We start from the raw sequence: 20,022 nt of genomic DNA on the forward strand, positions 1-20,022 counted from the left end.
TTGGCTATTTCTCCAAGTGGTATGAATTTAAGAGATTAATTGTAATCACCATGGTAACTACTTAAAATATATATAAAAAATGAAATAAGAATTAAAATCTGTGGGGTACCTATCTGGCTTAGTTGGTGGAACATGAAATTGTTGATGTGAGGGTGGCAAGTTCAAGGTCCGCACTGGGTATAGAGATTACTTAAAAATAAAATCTTAAAAGGGGCGCCTGGGTGGCTCAGTCGGTTGAGCGTCCGACTTCAGCTCAGGTCACGATCTCACGGTCCGTGAGTTCGAGCCCCGCGTCAGGCTCTGGGCTGACGGCTCAGAGCCTGGAGCCTGCTTCTGATTCTGTGTCTCCCTCTCTCTCTGCCCCTCCCCCGTTCATGCTCTGTCTCTCTCTGTCTCAAAAATAAACATTAAAAAAAAAAAAAAAAGAAAGAAAGAAAAAAGAAAATACTATGAACAATTACACACCAACAGATTAGACAACCTACATGAAATGGACAAATTCCTAGAAACACAAAAACTAACAAAACTGAAAGAGAACATCTGAACAGATAAAGAGACTGAATCAATAAGCAAAAATCTCTCAGCAAAGAAAAGCCCTGGATCAAATGCAGTCCCAAGTGAATTCTACCAAACATTTAAAGAAGCATTAGGGGCACCTGGGTGGCTGAGTGGGTTAAGCATCCAACTTTGGCTCAGGTCATGATCTCATGGTTCATGAGTTCGAGTCCCAAATTGAGCTCTGTGCTGACAGCTGAGAGCCTGAAGCCTGCTTCGGATTCTGTCTCCCTTCCTCTCTGTCCTTCCCCCACTCACATTCTCTCCCTCTCCCTTTCCAAAAATAAACATTTAAATAAATAAATGGATAAATAAATACATAAATACTAAAATAAAATAAAATAAAATAAAATAAAATAAAATAAAATAAAATAAAATAAAGCAACAAGCAAGCAAGCAAGCAAGCAACCAACATTAACACAGGGGGCACCTGAGTGGCTCACCTGGTTAAGCATCTGACTCTAGATTTCATCTCAAGACATGATCTCATGGTTCATGAAATCAAGCCCTGCATCCAGCTCTTCTGTGCTAACATCCTGAAGTCTGCTTGGTATTCTCTCTCACCCTCTATCCCTGCCCCTCTTTCTCAAAATAAATAAATAAACATTTTTTTAAAAGAATAAAATAAAGGGGCGCCTGGGTGGCTTGGTCGGTTAAGTGTCCGACTTCGGCTCAGGTCATGATCTCACTGTCTGTGAGTTCGAGCCCCGCGTCGGGCTCTGTGCTGACAGCTCAGAGCCTGGAGCCTGTTTCAGATTCTGTGTCTCCCTCTCTCTCTGCTCCTCCCCTGTTCATGCTCTGTCTCTGTCTCAAAAATAAATAAACGTTAAAAAAAAAAATTAAAAAAAAAAAAAAAAAAAGAATAAAATAAAGAAGCATTAACACAAATCTCAAACTCTTCCCATTAATAGAAGAGGAAGAATCACTTCCTAATTAATTCATTCTATAAGGTCAGCATGTTATCAAATGCCCCCAGAGCCCGACAAAACATAGGAAAACAAAATTACAGACCAATATCCCTTATGAATATACATGCAAAAAATCTCAGCAAAATACAGTGTATTAGTACCCTAGAGCAGCCATAAAAAATATTACATCAAATTTGGTAGCTTAAGAAAACAGATTTATTCTTTCACAGTTTGGGACACAGAAATCCAAAATCAACAGGCTTCTATCCTAACTTCTGGTGGCTCTGGCAATCCTTGGCATTTCTCAGTTCACAACTATGTAACTCCAATCTCCACCTTAGTCTTCACATGGCCATGTACTGTGTCTCCTGTGTCTTCTCCAATCATCTTTTACAAGGACATTTATCATTGGATTTAGTGTCCATACTAGGCCAGGATGACCCCATTCAAGATCTTTACCTTAATTATATCCGTAAAGACCCTTATTCCCAAATGTGGTCATATCCTGAGGTTCTGGACGGACAAATCTTTTGGGGGACAAAATTAAATAATTAAAAGAATTATACACCATGATCAAAAGGGATTTATGATAGAAATACAAAGGGTGTACAACATAAGAAAAACAGTCAATGTAATATATACCATTAATTTTTTAAAAAATTTAAAAACCACATCACCATCTCAATACAAAAAAAGCATTTGACAAAATTTGACAGCTTTTCACAAGATACACTCAACAAAATAAAAAAATGGAACTTCCTCAATATGATAAGGAGAATTTTTGAAAAATCTACTGGTAACAACTAACTCAATAACGAAAGACTGATACTTTTCTCCCTAATATCAGGAAGAAGACATGGACACCCACTATCTAGTTCCACTGCTATTCAACATTGTACTAGAAATGTTAGCTAAAGCAATTAGGCAAGAAAAATAAAAAACATCCCAATTGGAAAAGATTAAGTAAAACTATCAGTATTCACATCATCTTACCTAGAAAAAACCCTAAAGAACACACAAAAAACATTAGAACAAATTCAGTAAAGCTGCAAGGTGTAAGAACCACAAGATATCAGCTTTATTTCTACATGTGAACAATGAACAACCCAAACAGAACATTAAAGAAAAAATCCTTTTGTATCTAAAAGAATAAAATACTTAAACAAAGGATGTGAAAGACTTTCCCACTGAAAACTATAGAGCAAGGCTGGAAGAAATTAAAGACATAAATAAATGGAAAGACACCCCACATTCATACAATAAAAAACTTAACACCATTAAGATAATAACTTTACCCAAAGCAATCTACAGATTCAGCACAACCCCTTATCAAAATTCCACAGATCTTTTTTGCAATCCTCAAAAATCACATGGACTAGAACCTGAACAGTCAAAGCAATACTGAAAGAGAAAAATAAAATTGAAACATTCACAGTTCCCAATTACAAAACTTATTATCAAAGCTATGGCCTTTCAAAAGTTTGTATTGGCATTACAACAGACATAAAGACCAATGGAATAGTAGAGTCCAGAAATAAATCCATGTATCTACAGCCAACTGATTTTCAACAAGGGTACCAAGACCAGTCAATGGGGAAAGAAGAATCTCTCCAACGAATGGTGCTGGGACATCTGGATATCCATATGCAAAAAAAAAAAAAAAAAGTTGGATTTAACTCAAAATGGATCAACAACTAAAAAAGTTCTAAAAAGAGAAGTCTTAGAAAGAAACATAGGTATAAATCTTACTGACCTTGGATAGCAATGGATTCTTAGATATGACACCAAAAGCATGAGCAACAAAGAAAAATTAAATAAACTGATACTAATCAAAGACTACTGTGAATCAAAGGACATTATCAAGAACATGAGAAGACAACATACAGAGTGGGAGAAAAGATTTGCAAATCATGTATCTGATAGGGATCCAGAATACATAAAGAAGTCTTACAGCTCAACAACAAAAAGACAGACAACCCAATTACAAAATAGAAAAGAATATAAATAGGGGTGCATGGGTGGCTCAGTCAGTTAAGCGTCTGACTTCGGCTCAGGTCATGATCTCGCAATTTGTGGGTTGAGCTCCATGTCAGGCTCTGGGCTGAGAGCTCAGAACTGAGAGCGTGCTTCGAATTCTGTCTGTCTGTCTGTCTGTCTGTCTCTCTCTCTCTCTCTCTCTCTGCACTTCCCCTGCTCGTACTCTGTCTCTCTCTCAAAAATAAATAAACATTAAAACTAAAAGAGGGACAGCTGGGTGGCTAAGTCGGTTGAATGTCTGACTTTGGCTCAGGTCATGATCTTGAGGTTCATGAGTTCAAGCCCCACATTGGGCTCACTGCTGTCAGCCTGTCAGCGCAGAGCCTGCTTCAGATCCTGTGTCCCCCTATCTTTGCCCCTTCCCCACTTGCACTTTCCCCCAAATAAATATTAAAGGGAGGGGAGGGGAGGGGAGGGAAGGAAAGGAATAGACTTCTCTCCAAAGAAGATTCACATATGGCCAAAAGGCTCATGAAAAAAATGCTCAACATCACTTATTAGGGAAACAGAAATTAAAACAACAATGAGGTACCACTTCAAACTCACTAGGATGGCTATAATTTAAAAATTCAGAAAAAAGTTAAGTGGTGGTGAGAATGAAAAGGAATTGGATCTCTCATACTTTGCTTGGAGGACTGTAAAAATGGTGCAGCCACTATGAAGAACAGTTTGGTGGTTCCTCAAAAAGTTAAACACAGAATCACTGTACGACCCATCAATGCCACTCCTAGTATATACTCCTCAAATCTAAAAACAGATAAAATAGGTTCTTCTACAACAATGTTCACAGTAGCACTATTCAAAACAGTCAAAAGGTAGAAACAATGCAAACATCCAACATAATGTAATCCCTCTCGTATGCATGTGCACACACACTCTCGCTCTCCTCTCTCTCTCTCTCTCTCTCTCTCTCTCTCTCTCTCTCTCTCTCACACACACACACACACACACACACACACAAATACTATTCAGCCATAAACGGGACTGAAGTACTAATACAGGCTGCAACAGTGATGACCTTGAAAACATTATGCCGAGAAAGAAGCCAGACTCAAAAGGTCATACGCTGTGTGATTATTATACTTAAGTAAAATATACAGAATAAGTAAACCCATAGAGACAAAAAGCAGACTGATGGTTGCCAAGGGCCAGGGGAAGAAGGTAGAATGCACAGTTTCTGCTTATGAAAGTGTATTTTCTTTTAGGGTAATAAAAATGTTTTGGAAATAAGGGCAATTAGGGGCACCCGGGTGGCTCAGTCAGCTGAGCATCCAACTCTTGATTTCAACTCAGGTCATGATCTTGCAGTTTGTGGGATTGAGCCCCCTCTGGCTCTGCACTGATGGTGTGGAGCCTGGCTGGGATTCTCTCTCTCCCTCTCTCTCTCTGCCCCTCCTCCACGCACGAATGCACTCTCTCAAAATAAATCCACTTTTCAAAAAAATGTTTTGGGGGCACCTGGGTGGCTCAGTTGGTTAAGCATCTGACTTTGGCTCGGGTCATGATCTCATGGTTCATGACTTCGAGCCCCATGTTGGGCTCTCCGCTCTCAGCACAGAGCCCACTTTGGATCCTCTGACCCACTCTCTCTCTGCCCCTCCCCTGCTCATGTTCTCTCTCTCTCATCATTCTCTCTCAAAAACAAATAAAACATTAGAAAAATATTAAAAAAGAAAGAAAGAAAGTAAGTAAGTTAGTTAGTTTTGGAAATTAACAGGGGTAGCAGTTGACCAATACTGTCAAAGTACTAAATACCACTGAACTGTATATCTTAGGATGGTAAATTTTATTCTACAGGAATTTTACCTCAATTTTAAGAAAAAAGAATAAAAGATCTTGTCCTTCCTTCACAAACTGTATTTCAGGATAATGAAATAATTGATAAGAAATAGGTTTTCTTTATAGAAGTAATCCTGCTAGACAGGATGGAGTGGTGGGAATAAAAAAAGTAATCCTAATGCATGATAGAATATCACAATTTATTCAACCTCTATTCAATAAAATAATGGTCTAGATACTGGTCAACAGCTGCTGATACCACAAAAAAGAAAAAAGGAAGTATCATATGCTTCATGAAGAAGTATACAACACCATGAAGTATTTTTAGCTGCCCCCACAATAAACTGAACGATCAAGCCTAACTACTCATGTACAGAAAATACATGGAACAAAGCAACGTGTTCACACACACACCATCTGAGATGCCATCAACAACATCTACTGTGAGAAACCCTGCAGGGCAAATGTCCCACATTTTCCACAAGTAAACCAACAAGGAAATCAAGGGGGAGGATTACAAAGAGACCTAAGAGATATTTTAAGCAATTGCAATGTAGGCACCTTATAGATCCAGCTTATGGACCTTATTTGGATACTGACTCATTCAAACATAAAAAGATAACATTTAGGGGTACCAAGTGGCCCAGTGGGTTAAGCGTCAGACTCTTGATTTCGGGTCAGGTCATGATGTCACAGTTCATGAGACCAAGGCCCACACTGGGCTCGGCACTGACAGCACGGAGCCTACTTGGGATCCTGTCTCTCCCTCTCTCCCCCTCCCCTATGCTGGCATGCATGCACATTCTCTCTCTCTCTCAAAACAAATACATAAACAATAAAAAAATTAAGAAAAAGATAAAAACAGAAAAAGAAAAACATTTAGGAGACAATCAGGAAACTTCAAACAAAGACTGAACGGTTGATGGCTTTAAGAAATTCTTGTCAATTTTTTATGTGTCATAATATATTGTGTATTTTTTAAATATCCATGCGTGTCAGTGATGCTCACAAAATTCAAAATAATCGTAAGAATGGGGTATGGAAAGGTATAAATGAAACAAGACTGGCCATGACTTGATCACTGTTAAAGGTTGGTCCCTGGGGATTCTCCCTACTTTTTTGTAGGCTCAAAATTTCCCATAATGAAATAGACATATAATTTTTCAATATACCTGTAAACTTTTACCACTTAATACCTCTGATGTCCATTCCTTCATTTTTACCCTCCTACTACTATCTTCAACCAGTCCCTCATCAATCTCTCCCTTAGACTGCAATAAAGCAGAGTCTCATCTTTGCAAGGTTCAGATTCTAAAGCAAAAAATAAGCATAATCAAAACTATCCTTGGGCACCTGGGTGGCTCAGTCAGTTAAAGGCCCAACTTCAGCTCAGGTCCTGATCTCGTGGTTTTTGAGTTCAAGCCCTGTGTCAAACTCTGTGCTGACCACTCAGAGCCTGGAGCCTGCTTCAGATTCTGCGTCTCCCTCTCTCTCTGCCCCTCCACCACTTGCACTCTGTCTCTCAAAAATAAACATGAAAAACAATTTTAAAAAAACTATCCTTGAAAAATCCCTTAAAATTCCAACAGAAAATGCATTACACTGTATATCATTTTGAATATATATAAATATCAAGATTCTGTAAGTTCTTCTCATCTTTCTGTCACATAGTGTCTACCAATGACCCTCAATTCATTTTGAAATTTCTTCAACAATTCAAGTAATAAATAATCCAATTAAAAATGGGCAGAGGACATAGACATTCCTCCAAAGAAGACATCTAGATGACCCACAGACACATGAAAAGATGCTCAACATCACTCATCATCAGAGAAATGCAAATCAAAAGCACAATGAACTATCACCCCACACCTGTCATAATGGCTAAAATAAAAAACACAACAAACAAGTGTTGGTGAGGATGTGAGGAAAAAGGAACCCTCGTGCACAATTAGTGAAAATGCAAAATTGTGCAGCCACTATGGAAAACAGTATGGAGGTTCCTCAAAAATTAGAAATAAAATTGCCATATGATCCAGCAATCACACTCCTAGGTATTTACCCAAAGAATACCAAAAACAGTCTGGTTTGAAAAGATATATTCACTCCTATGTTTATTGCTGCATTATTTACAATAGCCAAATTATGGCAGCTGCCCAAATGTCCACTGACAGATGAATGGCTAAGAAGATGTGGGAGTGCCTGGCTGGCTCAGTCAGAAGAGCATGCAACTCCTGATCTCAGGGTTGTGAGTTCAAGACTCACGCTGGGTGCAGAGATTGCTGCAAAGTAAATAAACTTAAACTTTAAAAAAGACATAGTATATACATATAATGGACTATTATTCAGCTATTAAAAGGAACGAAAGCTTGTCATTTGCAACAACACAGATGAATCCAGAGTTATAATGCTAAGTGAAAAAAGTCAGACAAAGACAAATACCGTATTATTTCACTCATATGTGGAATTTAAGAAATGAACAAACCAAAAAAAAAGAGACAAACCAAAAAAAAAAAAAAAGTACTCTTAACTATAGAGAACAAACTAATGGTTACCTGAGAGGAGGTGTGGTGGGAGGCGGTGGGGGGGGGGGGGGGGGGTGGTATGAAATAGGTGAAGGGGAAGAAGAGTATTAACACTTATCAGGCTGCCTGGGTGGCTCAGTCAATTAAGCACCTGACTCTTAAGTTTGGCTTGGGTCATGATCACATGAGATCAAGCCTGGGCATGGCACCTGCCTAAGATTCTCTCTCTCTCCCTCTGCCCTTCCCCCACTCAGGCTCTCTCTCAAAAACCAAACCAAACAAAAATGTGTAATACTCTTAATGAGCATGCAGCAATATACAGAATTGCTGAATCACTATCTTCTACTCTTGGAACTAATATAACACTGTCTGTCTAGTTAACACTGTCGGTTAACTAGAATTAAAATTTTTCTTAATTAAAAAAATAAACGAGAAGTAACATCACCACCTCTTGCCTGACCCCTCAATAATATATTTCATATCTTTGTCAATGATGGTTGGGAAAGCCTTACAGTCATTCACAGGGAGTCCCATTAACGTTTGCCTAGAGTGTATGCTCACTGGGTAAAATGGCAAACTGAATTACCTCTACAATTTATTTATTTGCCTATATCTATCTCTCCCCATCCCCCAGGATATATAGTTGATTTCAAGTATGTTAAATGCACTTATAATTCAGCTCCACTATTCTTTTTTATAGCTGGTGTAGTATCATATCCTTCCAATCTATTCACCACAATGCCATCAGAGAGTGATCCTTCTAAAATAGAAATCTGTTACTCCTCAGCTTCAGTGGCTCCCCACAATCAACAGGATGGAGTTCTTAGGACAGAAAAGGAGGTGGGGAAGGAGCGGGGGGGGGGGGGGGGGGGGGGGGGGGTAGGGAAGGGAGGAGAAGGGAAGGACAGGAGCAGGGGAGGGGAAGGACAGGAGCAGAGGAGGGGAAGGAATGACAACTTTGTGTGTATTATCGGTTTCACCTCTCAGAAGGCCTGCCATTCAAACCTTAGTCTAATTCCCAATTGTTTCCAATTCTGTATATCTGTGTCTTTATCATTTGCTTCTCCTTCTGCCTGTAATACCCCAACCCCACTTTTCACATACTAACCTATGTTAAGCTTAAGTATTTACTTACCTTTAACAACTGAGAACTACATACAGCAGCTGAGATTGAGAAAATTAAAAGCTGCATTGAGAAACTCCTCATCCTGATTGCCAGAAAGGAAAACCTAAACTAAAAACGTGTAACATACTTTCCAGCATGAAAAAAAGGGTATTGGATATTAAAGAACAGTTATTATCAATACTGTACCATCAGGTACATTGTGGGGTTTTGTTAACTACTCTAGAAATATAATTAGCATTTCTATAGGAAAATGCATTCCAGGTTCCAAAATAATTTACAAATCAATTTTGGAACATAATTTAGTCAGAATGTTTTAAATACACATCAAATTTAGACTCTAACAAAGATGGCATTTCAAATCAGTGAAGAAAAGATGAACAGTTTAATAAATGGTGATGGGACAAATGGAAGCATTTTAGCATCTAGGAAAAAATAAAGTTGGATCCATACCTCACATTGTATTACCTGGATACATTCCAAATGTATCAAAGATTAAACTGTAAAAAAAAAAGAAACCATAAAAATACTAGAGGAAAATGTGAAAGAATTCCTTTACTAACTCTGGAGTATGGAAAGCCTTTCTAACTAATGGTTCAAAATACAGAAGCCATGAAAGACAAGATTAAAAAATAAACCTAAATAAAAATCAAGAACTTCTGCATGGTAAAAAGCCCCAGAAGACTGAACAACTGGGAAAACCTGGTTCAACTCATATCACAAAAGCCTAAGGAATGAGGGGCTCCTATGAAAGCTCCAACAAATCAAAAAGAAAATGATCAACAACCAAAGAGAAAAATCATATTAACAGACCACAAAGAGAAAAATGCAAATTGCTTTTAAAAATGTAAGATGCTCAGCTTTACTCATAATAAGAGAAATGTAAAATAAATGCTCTGAGATACCAATTTTCACCTACTGGATTACCAAAGGATATGAAGAACACAAGTTTTTCATTCACTGCTGCTGGAAACAAATTGGCACAACCACTAGGGAGAATAATTTGGGAATATCTACCAAATTAACTGCAAAATGCCTTTCACCCAACAGTTCCACCCCTGGGAATTAATAATCCTACAGACATAAGCGCATATATGCAAAATGACATGTATACAAGTCATAAAAGCAGAAGATCAGAAAGTCTATCAACAGGTGACTGATCACACAAAAAAAGAAAGCTTTAAACCATGAATAGATAAATTTGTTCACTGGAAAAATTAAGATACTTAAAAATTAGAGAAGAAAATATTTGTTAATTCACATTTATTTCTATATGCAAAAATAAAAAACCTAGAAGGATATGTAGAGAAGTAATAACAGCAACTATATCAAAGCAGGAAAGTTGTTGAGAAACTAGGCAAATGGTGAACAAGGATAGGAGAAAAGGTTTCTAACATTTTTTAAATTTTGTACATGACTGTGTAACAGTCTAACCATTAAGTTTGTATACAAATAAATTTATGTAGAGCCAGGCAAAAACATTTTATTTTTCCCTTTCATTTACTAACATCATTACTCTATCCCAAAATGCTTTAGAATTGGCTGCCCAAAATGGAAGTGTACTAACAGTAGTTATAACCTGTGCTTTTAAAAGTTTCTTTATCGGTTAGTTTTCATAGTATGCACAGTTTAAGACATTCATGTTTACATATTTAAGAATGGTACTGAGTTATAAAGAAACACGGATTTCTCAGAGGAAAGTAATGAAAAATGGAGATATAAATGAGAAATACACAAGGGTTCTCAGGAAAGCACACCAAAATTTAAAGACAGAAGTCAGTATTTCTTTATATTCAAGCAACAAAATTCCTCAGGGTGTTAAAATTAAGAATTCACTGGAGGGGCGCCTGGGTGGCTCTGTCGGTTGAGCGTCCGACTTCGGCTCAGGTCATGATCTCACGGTCCGTGAGTTCGAGCCCCGCGTCAGGCTCTGTGCTGACCGCTCAGAGCCTGGAGCCTGTTTCAGATTCTGTGTCTCCCTCTCTCTGACCCTCCCCCGTTCATGCTCTCTCTGTCTCAAAAAAATTTTTTTAAATTAAAAAAAAAAAGAATTCACTGGAAATATCATCTGTCTAGCAATACATAAAAGAGAGGGAAAAAAAGATTCTAAAACACTAGAGTTTAGCTCTAACAAAAAAAAAGTGGCTTATGTTTTCAAAAATAATTTCTAATATAAGAAACTGTACCCATTTTTTCTTAAATCAAGATTTTAATTAGAAGTATGTAGACCATTCTGCACAAGAAAAGTGCTTAAAAGTTTGCCCACAAAGTAGGGGGGGAAAATCCATAAATTACATACACTACTATTACAATTATTTGAGTGGTAAACATTTATTTGATATTATAATACGAACTGCCAGATATTTTTAAATACCCCCCACTCCACTTTTCAATAAAAAATTTTTAAAAAGTCTCTGTACTTACCCCCATTATCTGTTCTTTTTAAAGCTCCATCCTTATGAGGACACAGTTCACATCTCTATGTAAAAAAAAGAAAAAAAGATTTTTCAGATTACCAAGCTATAACAAATTCTCTATAACTTCAAAACTATTAAAAATGTGGGAGTATGTGCACTACTTACCACTAAGAGTTTTTCAGAACATTCCTCACAAAGTAATTCTCCTCGACACGGGATCATCCTCAGAACACCAGATAATTTTATACACATATATACATATGTGCGTATATAAATACGTACACATATACACATATGTTTTAAGTAATTGCTACACCCAATGTGGGGTGTGAACTCACAACCCACAGATCAAAGAGTCACATGCTCTGACTGAGCCAACCAGGAACACCATCAGATAACAACTTTACACAAGTATTACTCAACTATTACATTCCTGCCATGATTTTTTGTAACATGAATAAATACAAAGAAGGGGCTGAAGCACAGTTTTTAACATTTGCCTCTATCCCTTTGCTTTCTGTCTAGGATTATCTAGTATTATCATAGTCAGTTAGGTTTGGTTTCTCCTAAAATAAAGAGCCAAAGTCAAAAACTTTGAATTTTGATTTAAATGAGGGGCAGCTGGGTGGCTCAGTTGGTTAAAGCGCCCGACTTTGCTCAGGTCGTGATCTCACAGTTTGTGGGTTCGAGCCCCGCATCGGGCTCTGTGCTAACAGTTTGGACCTGGAGACTGCTTTGGGTTCTGTGTCTCCCTCTCTCTACCCCTCACCTGCTCACACACACTCACTCTCTCTCTCTCTCTCAAAAATTAATAAACATTAAAAAAAATCGGGGGGGGGGCGGCAAATACTGTTTCATATACTGTTGATAGCACTATAATCCAATTCTTTTGGAAAGCAATTTATAGCAACATGATTCCAGAAAACTACTAATTCAATTACTTCATTTCTAGAGAGCCAAAGGAAAAATATGATAGAAATAGCACTAAGTACTATGTGTCATTTTTATATCATTTATATACTTTAATTTCAAGACATGAAAATGTATGTATATAAAAATACTTTATATGGCTTTTTATTATAACTATAAAAATTGTATGAAAACTGTGTAACACTGAGAGAACTAATGTAATAGTACATTAACAAATATTTATACATAGAAATGAACTCTAAAATATACAAAACATATTAACAGGATTATGGTGAGGATGGTAAGATTATGAGTGAATTTATTTCTTTATTCCAAAATACTTCATTTCTTTTATAATTGGAATTTTTGTAGCAATACACTACTACATGTTGTATCTTCCTACTAAAGATAAAAATAATATAGGAGACTTTAAAGAAAAAACTTTCAGGAAAAGAAAAGAAGGTTAAGTTATAGTCAGAAGACTGTACCCTAAACCCAGGAAGAAAGGATCTGGTATGAGGGACCTTGGACCACAGGGACTCCAGATCCTATAGTCAACCAATCCAAAGTGGAAGGTTTTATAGGGCAGGATGCAGTCACACATGTTACTATTACAATTCCACAGATCCATTCTTATTTTAGTGAGAAGTAGTGTTAAAAAGGTATAAGTAGGGGGCCAAGGCAGGGGAAAAAACTAAAAATTAAAAATTAAAAATAGTGCAAGTAAATCCTATGAAAGGTAACAGACATTATAAGGAAACCAAAAACAAACAAACAAGCACACATTAAAGACCTCACATTTTAGAGGGAAAAAAAAAAAGAAAAGAAAACGAAGGAAAAAGAAAAAACACCTTTAATTGAAATGGCCCCAACAAATGCCAAGTTACACAAGGTGGCTCTTTCTTTTCTACATCATATAGTATAGCAAAAAATGATGCAACTATTTTCCATCTTCAGAATGTAAATGTCAATTTCCAAATACTTTTACTACTTCATATTAGATTCTTCTGCCAAAGGATAAAACCAACTATACTTCACTAAATCAAGTACAGCCAACAAAAATACTGACCTTCAGGAAGCTGTGGTTATGTAACAATCTACTGCACTCATACTGGCTTGCCCACACTGTGATTACCATCATATTGCAAAAACAACAAGGTAATAAATGAAAATAATATAAATAGATAAAAATAAATAAAATGATAAAAGAGAAGGTTTTAAGTTTGATCTTCCTCATATTATATAGAAGATATAACTATGGCATACAGACGCATCTGTAGGATAAAACATTTACCATCACTATTTTTTTTTTTTTTTTTTTTAAGCAAAAGATAAAAAACAAATCTAAAATAACCTATCTTGGGGCACCTGATGTGGCTCAATCGGTTAAGTGTCCGACTTCAGTTCACGTCATGATCTCATGGCTCATGAATTCAAGCCCCGTGTCAGGCTCTGTGCTGACACCTTCAGAGCCTGAAGCCTGCTTTGAATTCTGTGTCTCCCTTTCTCTCTGCCCCTCCCCTGCTCATGCTCTCTCTCTCTCTCAAAAATAAACTTTTTTTTTAACTTTAAAAAAATAAAACAAAATAATCTATATTCTCTTGTGTTTTACAAAGGCTCAAGGTTACAACAGAAATGAGCAACCTAGCGCCAAGGTTGTGGTCTCCAAACAACATTTCCCAAAGGAACCAGGACCCCTAAGAGATGTAGAGAATTCTTGGTCTAGGTCAAGTAAGTCCAGGTAACTTGTTCTATCAACTAGCCAGGAAGCAATAAAAGACTACTGTAGTCATGTCCAAAGGATTTATCAGCCAACCTAAAGAGGTTCCTGCCAGCCAAAGATGAAATCATTTAAGACCAATAAAAGATAATAACTGCAATGAACTGAAACACACCAAATATTTTTAAATCTGTAATAAAATTCATTTGTACTTCCAAAACAGCTAAGTAAGGTTATAAGAGAGAAACTCCTATACAGATAAACAGCCAGATTCTGGTTTCCCACTAGAAGTCAAAACGTGGAAGGAACCAGCAAGAAGTCTCCCATTTTTTAGGACTTACTTTTAGCCTGAAGGCAAATTTGTACATACAGGATCTGTCTCACTAACCTTGGACCATACATGCACAGAACAAGCTTGAACCCAATTAAGGAAAAATGAAATAAAAGAAGATTTAAGCAACTGCTCAAAATATAGAATAAGCAGTCTGAATCCAACCAAATCAACTGCCTGATAAAAGCAGTAACAATTTCCTCAAAGGAATATAACAGAATCAAGGCTTCCCACATACAACATTCACAACGTCTAGAAAACAATCCAAATTACCTATTCTATTAAGAACCAGAAAAATGTTAATCATACTTACGATAAACGACAATCAATAAAGGCCAACCAACCTTAAGATGACCTAGACACTGGAATTAAGACTTTAAATAGAGATTATACTAGAGTCCTAGGAGGCAAATAAAAATGTACCTCTATGAAGTGAAATAAGAAATCCCAACAAGAAACTATAAAAAAGAATTCGATAAAAATTCTAAAACCCAAAGCTAAAATTCGTGAAGTGAAAAATTTACTGGACAGATTTAACAGAATCAAGATGACAAATAGAGTCAGTGAGCTTGAAGCTACACTAACTCAAATCTTTACTCTGAGAGAAAGTAGTGGGGAAAAAATGAACAAGGCTTCAGGGACCGACTGAATGGTATCAAGAAATCGAACATGTATAACTGATGGTCTGGAAAAGGAGGAAGAGAAGGGGTAGGGAGTAAGAATACAGAATATGAGAATACCAAAAAGAGTTCTGAAAACTAGTGGATGAAAATTTTGATTTGAAGAAAGACAACTTTATGGATTCAAAGAGCACAGGGAATCCCAAATAGCCAAACTGGTTGCTGAAAAGCAAACGCAGGAGAATCTCTTCAAGGAGCCAAGAGAAAATGACACATCAGATACAGGGGAACCACCGGTGATTAGAGAAATGGCTGATTTCTCATCATAAAGTATGGAAGCCAAAAGACAGTAAAATACAATCTTTAAAGTGCTTCAAGAAAAAGAACTGTAGTTCCACCCAGAATTCTATATGCAACTAATATACCCTTCAAAAACAAAGGTGAAACAGATATTTTCACGTAAAAGGCAGTAAACAGAATCCATCACCAGGAGACATGGACTACAACAAAGGCTAATAGAAGAAGTTCTTCATAATAAAAGCAAATGGTACTAGATGAAAATATAAATCTTTAGGAAGTGAAGAAGAGGACCACAAATGGTAAATATCTGGAGAATATAAAAAATTTTAGTTCTTAAATTCTCAAAACTACAAATGATTATTGAAAGCAAAAATTATAATACTGTTTTCTGGAGGTTATAACGTATAGATCTAACACATATAACAAGAGCATAACTGACAGCAGACAAAGGGTACATCAAACAATCTCTATGGTTGCAAGATTTCTACACATTCAAGAAGTGACATAGTATTAACTGTAAGTGGTACACTATATAAATACACGATAAAAAGGTAAGGAAAGAAGATATTGAAATTGCTAAAGAAATAAATGCTAAAAGGAATAGCTTTACAAAACTGATATATTAAAATTCTAATCTATATGCAGGGGTGCCTGGGAGGCTCAGTCGGTTGAGCGACCGACTTCGGCTAAGGTCATGATCTTGCGGTGAGTTTGAGCCCCTCTTCTGGTTCTAAGTTAACAGCTCAGAGCCTGGAGCCTGCTTCAGTTCTCGGTCTCCCTCTCTCTGCCCTTCTGCTCATGCTCTGTCTCTCTCCCTCTCAAACATAAATAAATAAACTTTAAAAAAATGTTTTTTAATAAATAAAAGTAAAACAAAAGACATGCAAGACCAAAGACTGAAAATAGGGAAGAAAAAAAAAAAAACAAAGATGATCTAAATAAATGGAGATATACCTTGTAATTAAAAGGAAGACTTGTGGCACCCAGGTGACTCAGTGGGATAAGTGTCCAACTTCAGCCCAGGTCATGATCTCACAGTTCATGAGTTCGAACCCCGTGTCAGGTTCTGTGCTGACACCTTCAGCGCCTGAAGCCTGCTTCAGATTCTGCCCTCCCCCCACTCTGCCACTCTCCCACTCACGCTCTGTCTCTCTCTCTCAAAAATAAACAAACATTAAAAATATTTTTTTTAATAGGAAGACTCAACATGTTAACATGTCAGTTCTCCTCAAACTGACCTACAGATTGAAAGCAATGATAATCATAACCCTATCAACCTTTTGGAAGAAACAGAAAAGCTAATATTGTAATTTATATAAAGTGCTTAAGACTTAAAATATGCAAAGCAATCTTGATAAGGATGAAAAAGGTTGAAGGACTTGCAAATCTAACTTCAAGACTTACTATAAAGTACAAATAATCAAACTAGTATTACAATGATATAAAGACAGACAAATGTATCAATGGAGCCGAATGAAGACTCCTGCAATAGCCCACTTATGCAGCCAAGTGCTGTTTCACCAAAGCAGTTCAGTAAGGAAAGGGGACTCTTTTCAACACATGGGGCAGAAACAACTGGTTATCCAGATGCAAACAACAGACCCTACAAAACTTAACTTGAGATACATTACAGACCTAAGTATGAATTAACAAAAACAAAGTTTTAGATGAAACAAAGCAAATGACCTTCATGATTTCAGGGTTAGGCAAAAGTGTCTTAGCTCATAGTAGACAATGAAGACAACTGACGGACTTCATCAGACAAATATTTCTGCTCGTCAAAAGCACAGTTAAGTAAATGAGATGGGGTGCCTGGGTTGGCTCAGTCAGTTGAGCGTCCAACTTCAGCTCAGGTCATGATCTCACGGTTCACGGGTTAGAGCCCGGCATCGGGTTCTGTGCTGACAGCTTGGAGCCTGGAGCTTGCTTTGGATTCTGTGTCTGCCCCTTTCTCTGTCCCTCCCCTGTTCATGCTCTCTGTCTCAGAAATAAATAAACATTAAAAAAGAAAAGGAAAGGAGGGAAAAAAACACAGACTTGGAGAAAGTACTTACAAAAACATTTATCTAACAAAAGACTAGTATCCAGGACATGTAAGGATCTTTAAAAAGACAGAATTAAGGGGGGGGGGGGGGAGGGGGGGAATTTTACCAAACACTTCACAAGGGAAAACACACAAATGGTCAACAAGCAAATTAAAATGTGCTCAACATCACTAGTCATTATGAAAATGTACAATAAAACCATAATAATATCACTTCTAGTCGGGACTGAGTAAAAGGGACCAACTTCAACCTTTTGCATAAGATAACAAAAACCTAACAAAATGTATATGAAACAACAGCACTGAAGATTTTGGAAAAGTAATGAAAGACAGTGATCCTGGGAAACAAAAAACAAACAACAAGAGAGGCCATACATTTGCCCAGCCTACTGCCTTGAGTTTCCAGGCCATGAACAGGCAGAAGGAACCCAGGCAGGGCATGTGGTCTCCCCAAGTTGAAGAAATAATGTTGGGCGTCCAAGAAAGCCAAGGCAGTTAGAACTCAAAAGGAATACTGGCACTGAGGAGAGAGCTAGAAAAAAAGAAAAAGGAAGAGATCTATGGAGGCCCGTCCTAGAAAATACTGAGTAATCAGTACTTGCATGTGAGAGAACTATTCAAGGCCAAGTAGAGAACCACCAGTTGAATCAGAAATAACCCCAGCACCAGAACTCACAGAAGGATGCAAATAATGCTTGTTTCGGAAAGTCAGAATAAAACACCCAATAATTAATACTGCATCAAAGTACTAAGAAGGATTATGCCTCCGAAAGTGGGAAAAGTTAACCCTTAGACTAAACTGAGCTCTGGTCTATCTAAACAAAACATAAAACCAAGACCCAAAAGGGACAAACTTTTCTAATAACCATGTCACAGAACAAAGTACAAAAAGTATTTTTAGGCATACTAAAATAGAGAACAAAACAAGATAAAATTCACAATGATTAAAAATCAATACAAACTTACAAGACATACACACAGAAGCAACAAATTACATCCAATAATGAAACAAGTACCAGTCAAACCAATCTTGAAATGACACATAACAAATTTAGTACACAAATCTTATAAAACAATTATAGTGAATACACTCACTGTTCAAAAAGCTGGCAAAAACACTGAACATGTTAAGTAGAAATATGAATAAGAGTTTTTAAAAATTTGAACTTCTAGTGATGAAAATGACCAAGGTCTAAGATGAAAAATAATACTGAAAAAAAAAAAGATGAAAAATATATTGTATAAGATTTACAGCACAAGAAATCAAGTAATAGCTAATAACTAAAATGAAACACATAGAAAAAATACTTTAAAAAATTAACAGAGTATGGGGCACCTGGCTGGCTCAGTAAATGGAGCACATGACACTTGATCTTGGGGTCGTGAGTTTGAGCCCCAAGAGTAGAGTTTACTTAAAAATAAATGAAGAGAGTTTAAGTTAGCTGTAAGATAACTTCAAAAGGCCAAATATACTTGAATTTGGAGCCACTAACAAGGAGATAATGCAGGTGAAAAAAATCAGGAAAAATGTCAACAATTTGCCATTCTTAATGATATTATAAGCACACAGAACAAAAGCACTCTTTAAACACCAAGCAATAGAAACATAATGAAATGTAAACCATGTGTCAATATATCCAAAGAAAGAAAGAAATGAAAACTAAAACATATAATTACAATTGGCAAAAATCTTTATATATAATATACTTTTAAGTATCTTTAAAGCAGCCAGAGAAACAGTTCATATTACATCATGGAGTATCAAAAAAAGTAAAAATGGTTATATTAATATCACTTAAAGTAGATTTAAAAATCAATATTATCGGGATGCCTGGGTGGCTCAGTCAGCTGAGCATCTGACTTCAACTCAGGTCATGATCTCACGGTTCATGGGTTCGAGCCCCACGTCAGGCTCTGTGCTGACAGCTCAGAGCCTGGAGCCTGCTTCGGGTTCTGTGCCTCCCTCTCTCTCTCTGCCCCTCCCCTGCTCGTGGTCTGTCTCTCTCTCAAAAATAAAATAAACATTAAAAAAAATTTTTTAATCAATATTATCAGAAAAAGGAGGCTTATTTCACAAAGATAGTGGGTTTAACAAAGGTGAATTCTACCAAACATTTAAAGAAGAGTTAATACCTAGTCTTCTCAAACTATTACCAAAAAAAAAAAAAGGAAGTAAAGCTTTGAAATTTATTTTACAAGGCCAGCATTAACCTGATACAAAAACCAGATAAAGACACTACAAGAAAAGAGAACTACAATCTTATCTAATATAGATGCAAAAATTCTCAACAAAATATTACCAACGGAATCCCACAATAATCAATAAGAATCATTCACCACAATCAAGTGGGATTTTTTTTCCTAGGATACAAGTATAGTTCAATATTTGCAAATGAATCAACATGATACATCACATTAATAGGAGAAAGGATAAAAATGATATGATGTCAATAGATGCAGAAAAGGCATTTGACAAAGTACAACATGTATTCATGATAAAAACCCTCAACAAAGTAGGTATAGAAGGAACATTTCTCAACATAATAAAGGCCATATATGAAAAACCCACAGCCAACATCATAGTCAACAGTGCAAATTTAAAAAAAGCTTTTCCTGTTAAGATCAGGGAGGAGACAAGGATGTTCACTCTGACCATTTTATTCAACACAGTACCAAAGTCCTGGCTGCAGCAATCAGACAAGAAAAAGAAACGAAAAGTATCCAAACTGGTAAGGAAGAAGTAAAACTGCCACT

The 20,022-nt window shown here is 36.7% G+C and overlaps 1 protein-coding gene across 16 annotated transcripts in view; it reads right to left on the minus strand.

Annotated features, from left to right (window-relative positions):
• Positions 1-20,022, minus strand: part of MLLT10 (MLLT10 histone lysine methyltransferase DOT1L cofactor) — a 237,019-nt gene that overhangs the window by 185,100 nt on the left and 31,897 nt on the right. For all 16 annotated transcript variants that reach the window (XM_053894995.1, XM_019460585.2, XM_019460596.2 and 13 more), the window contains one exon: positions 11,352-11,406. In XM_053894995.1, the coding sequence (XP_053750970.1) occupies positions 11,352-11,406 (55 nt within the window). The remainder of the gene's footprint in view (positions 1-11,351; positions 11,407-20,022) is intronic.

This window comes from Panthera pardus, unplaced genomic scaffold (genome assembly GCF_024362965.1).
Source record: "Panthera pardus isolate Hobbes unplaced genomic scaffold, ASM2436296v1 HiC_scaffold_6, whole genome shotgun sequence".
Classification (NCBI taxonomy): domain Eukaryota; kingdom Metazoa; phylum Chordata; class Mammalia; order Carnivora; family Felidae; genus Panthera; species Panthera pardus.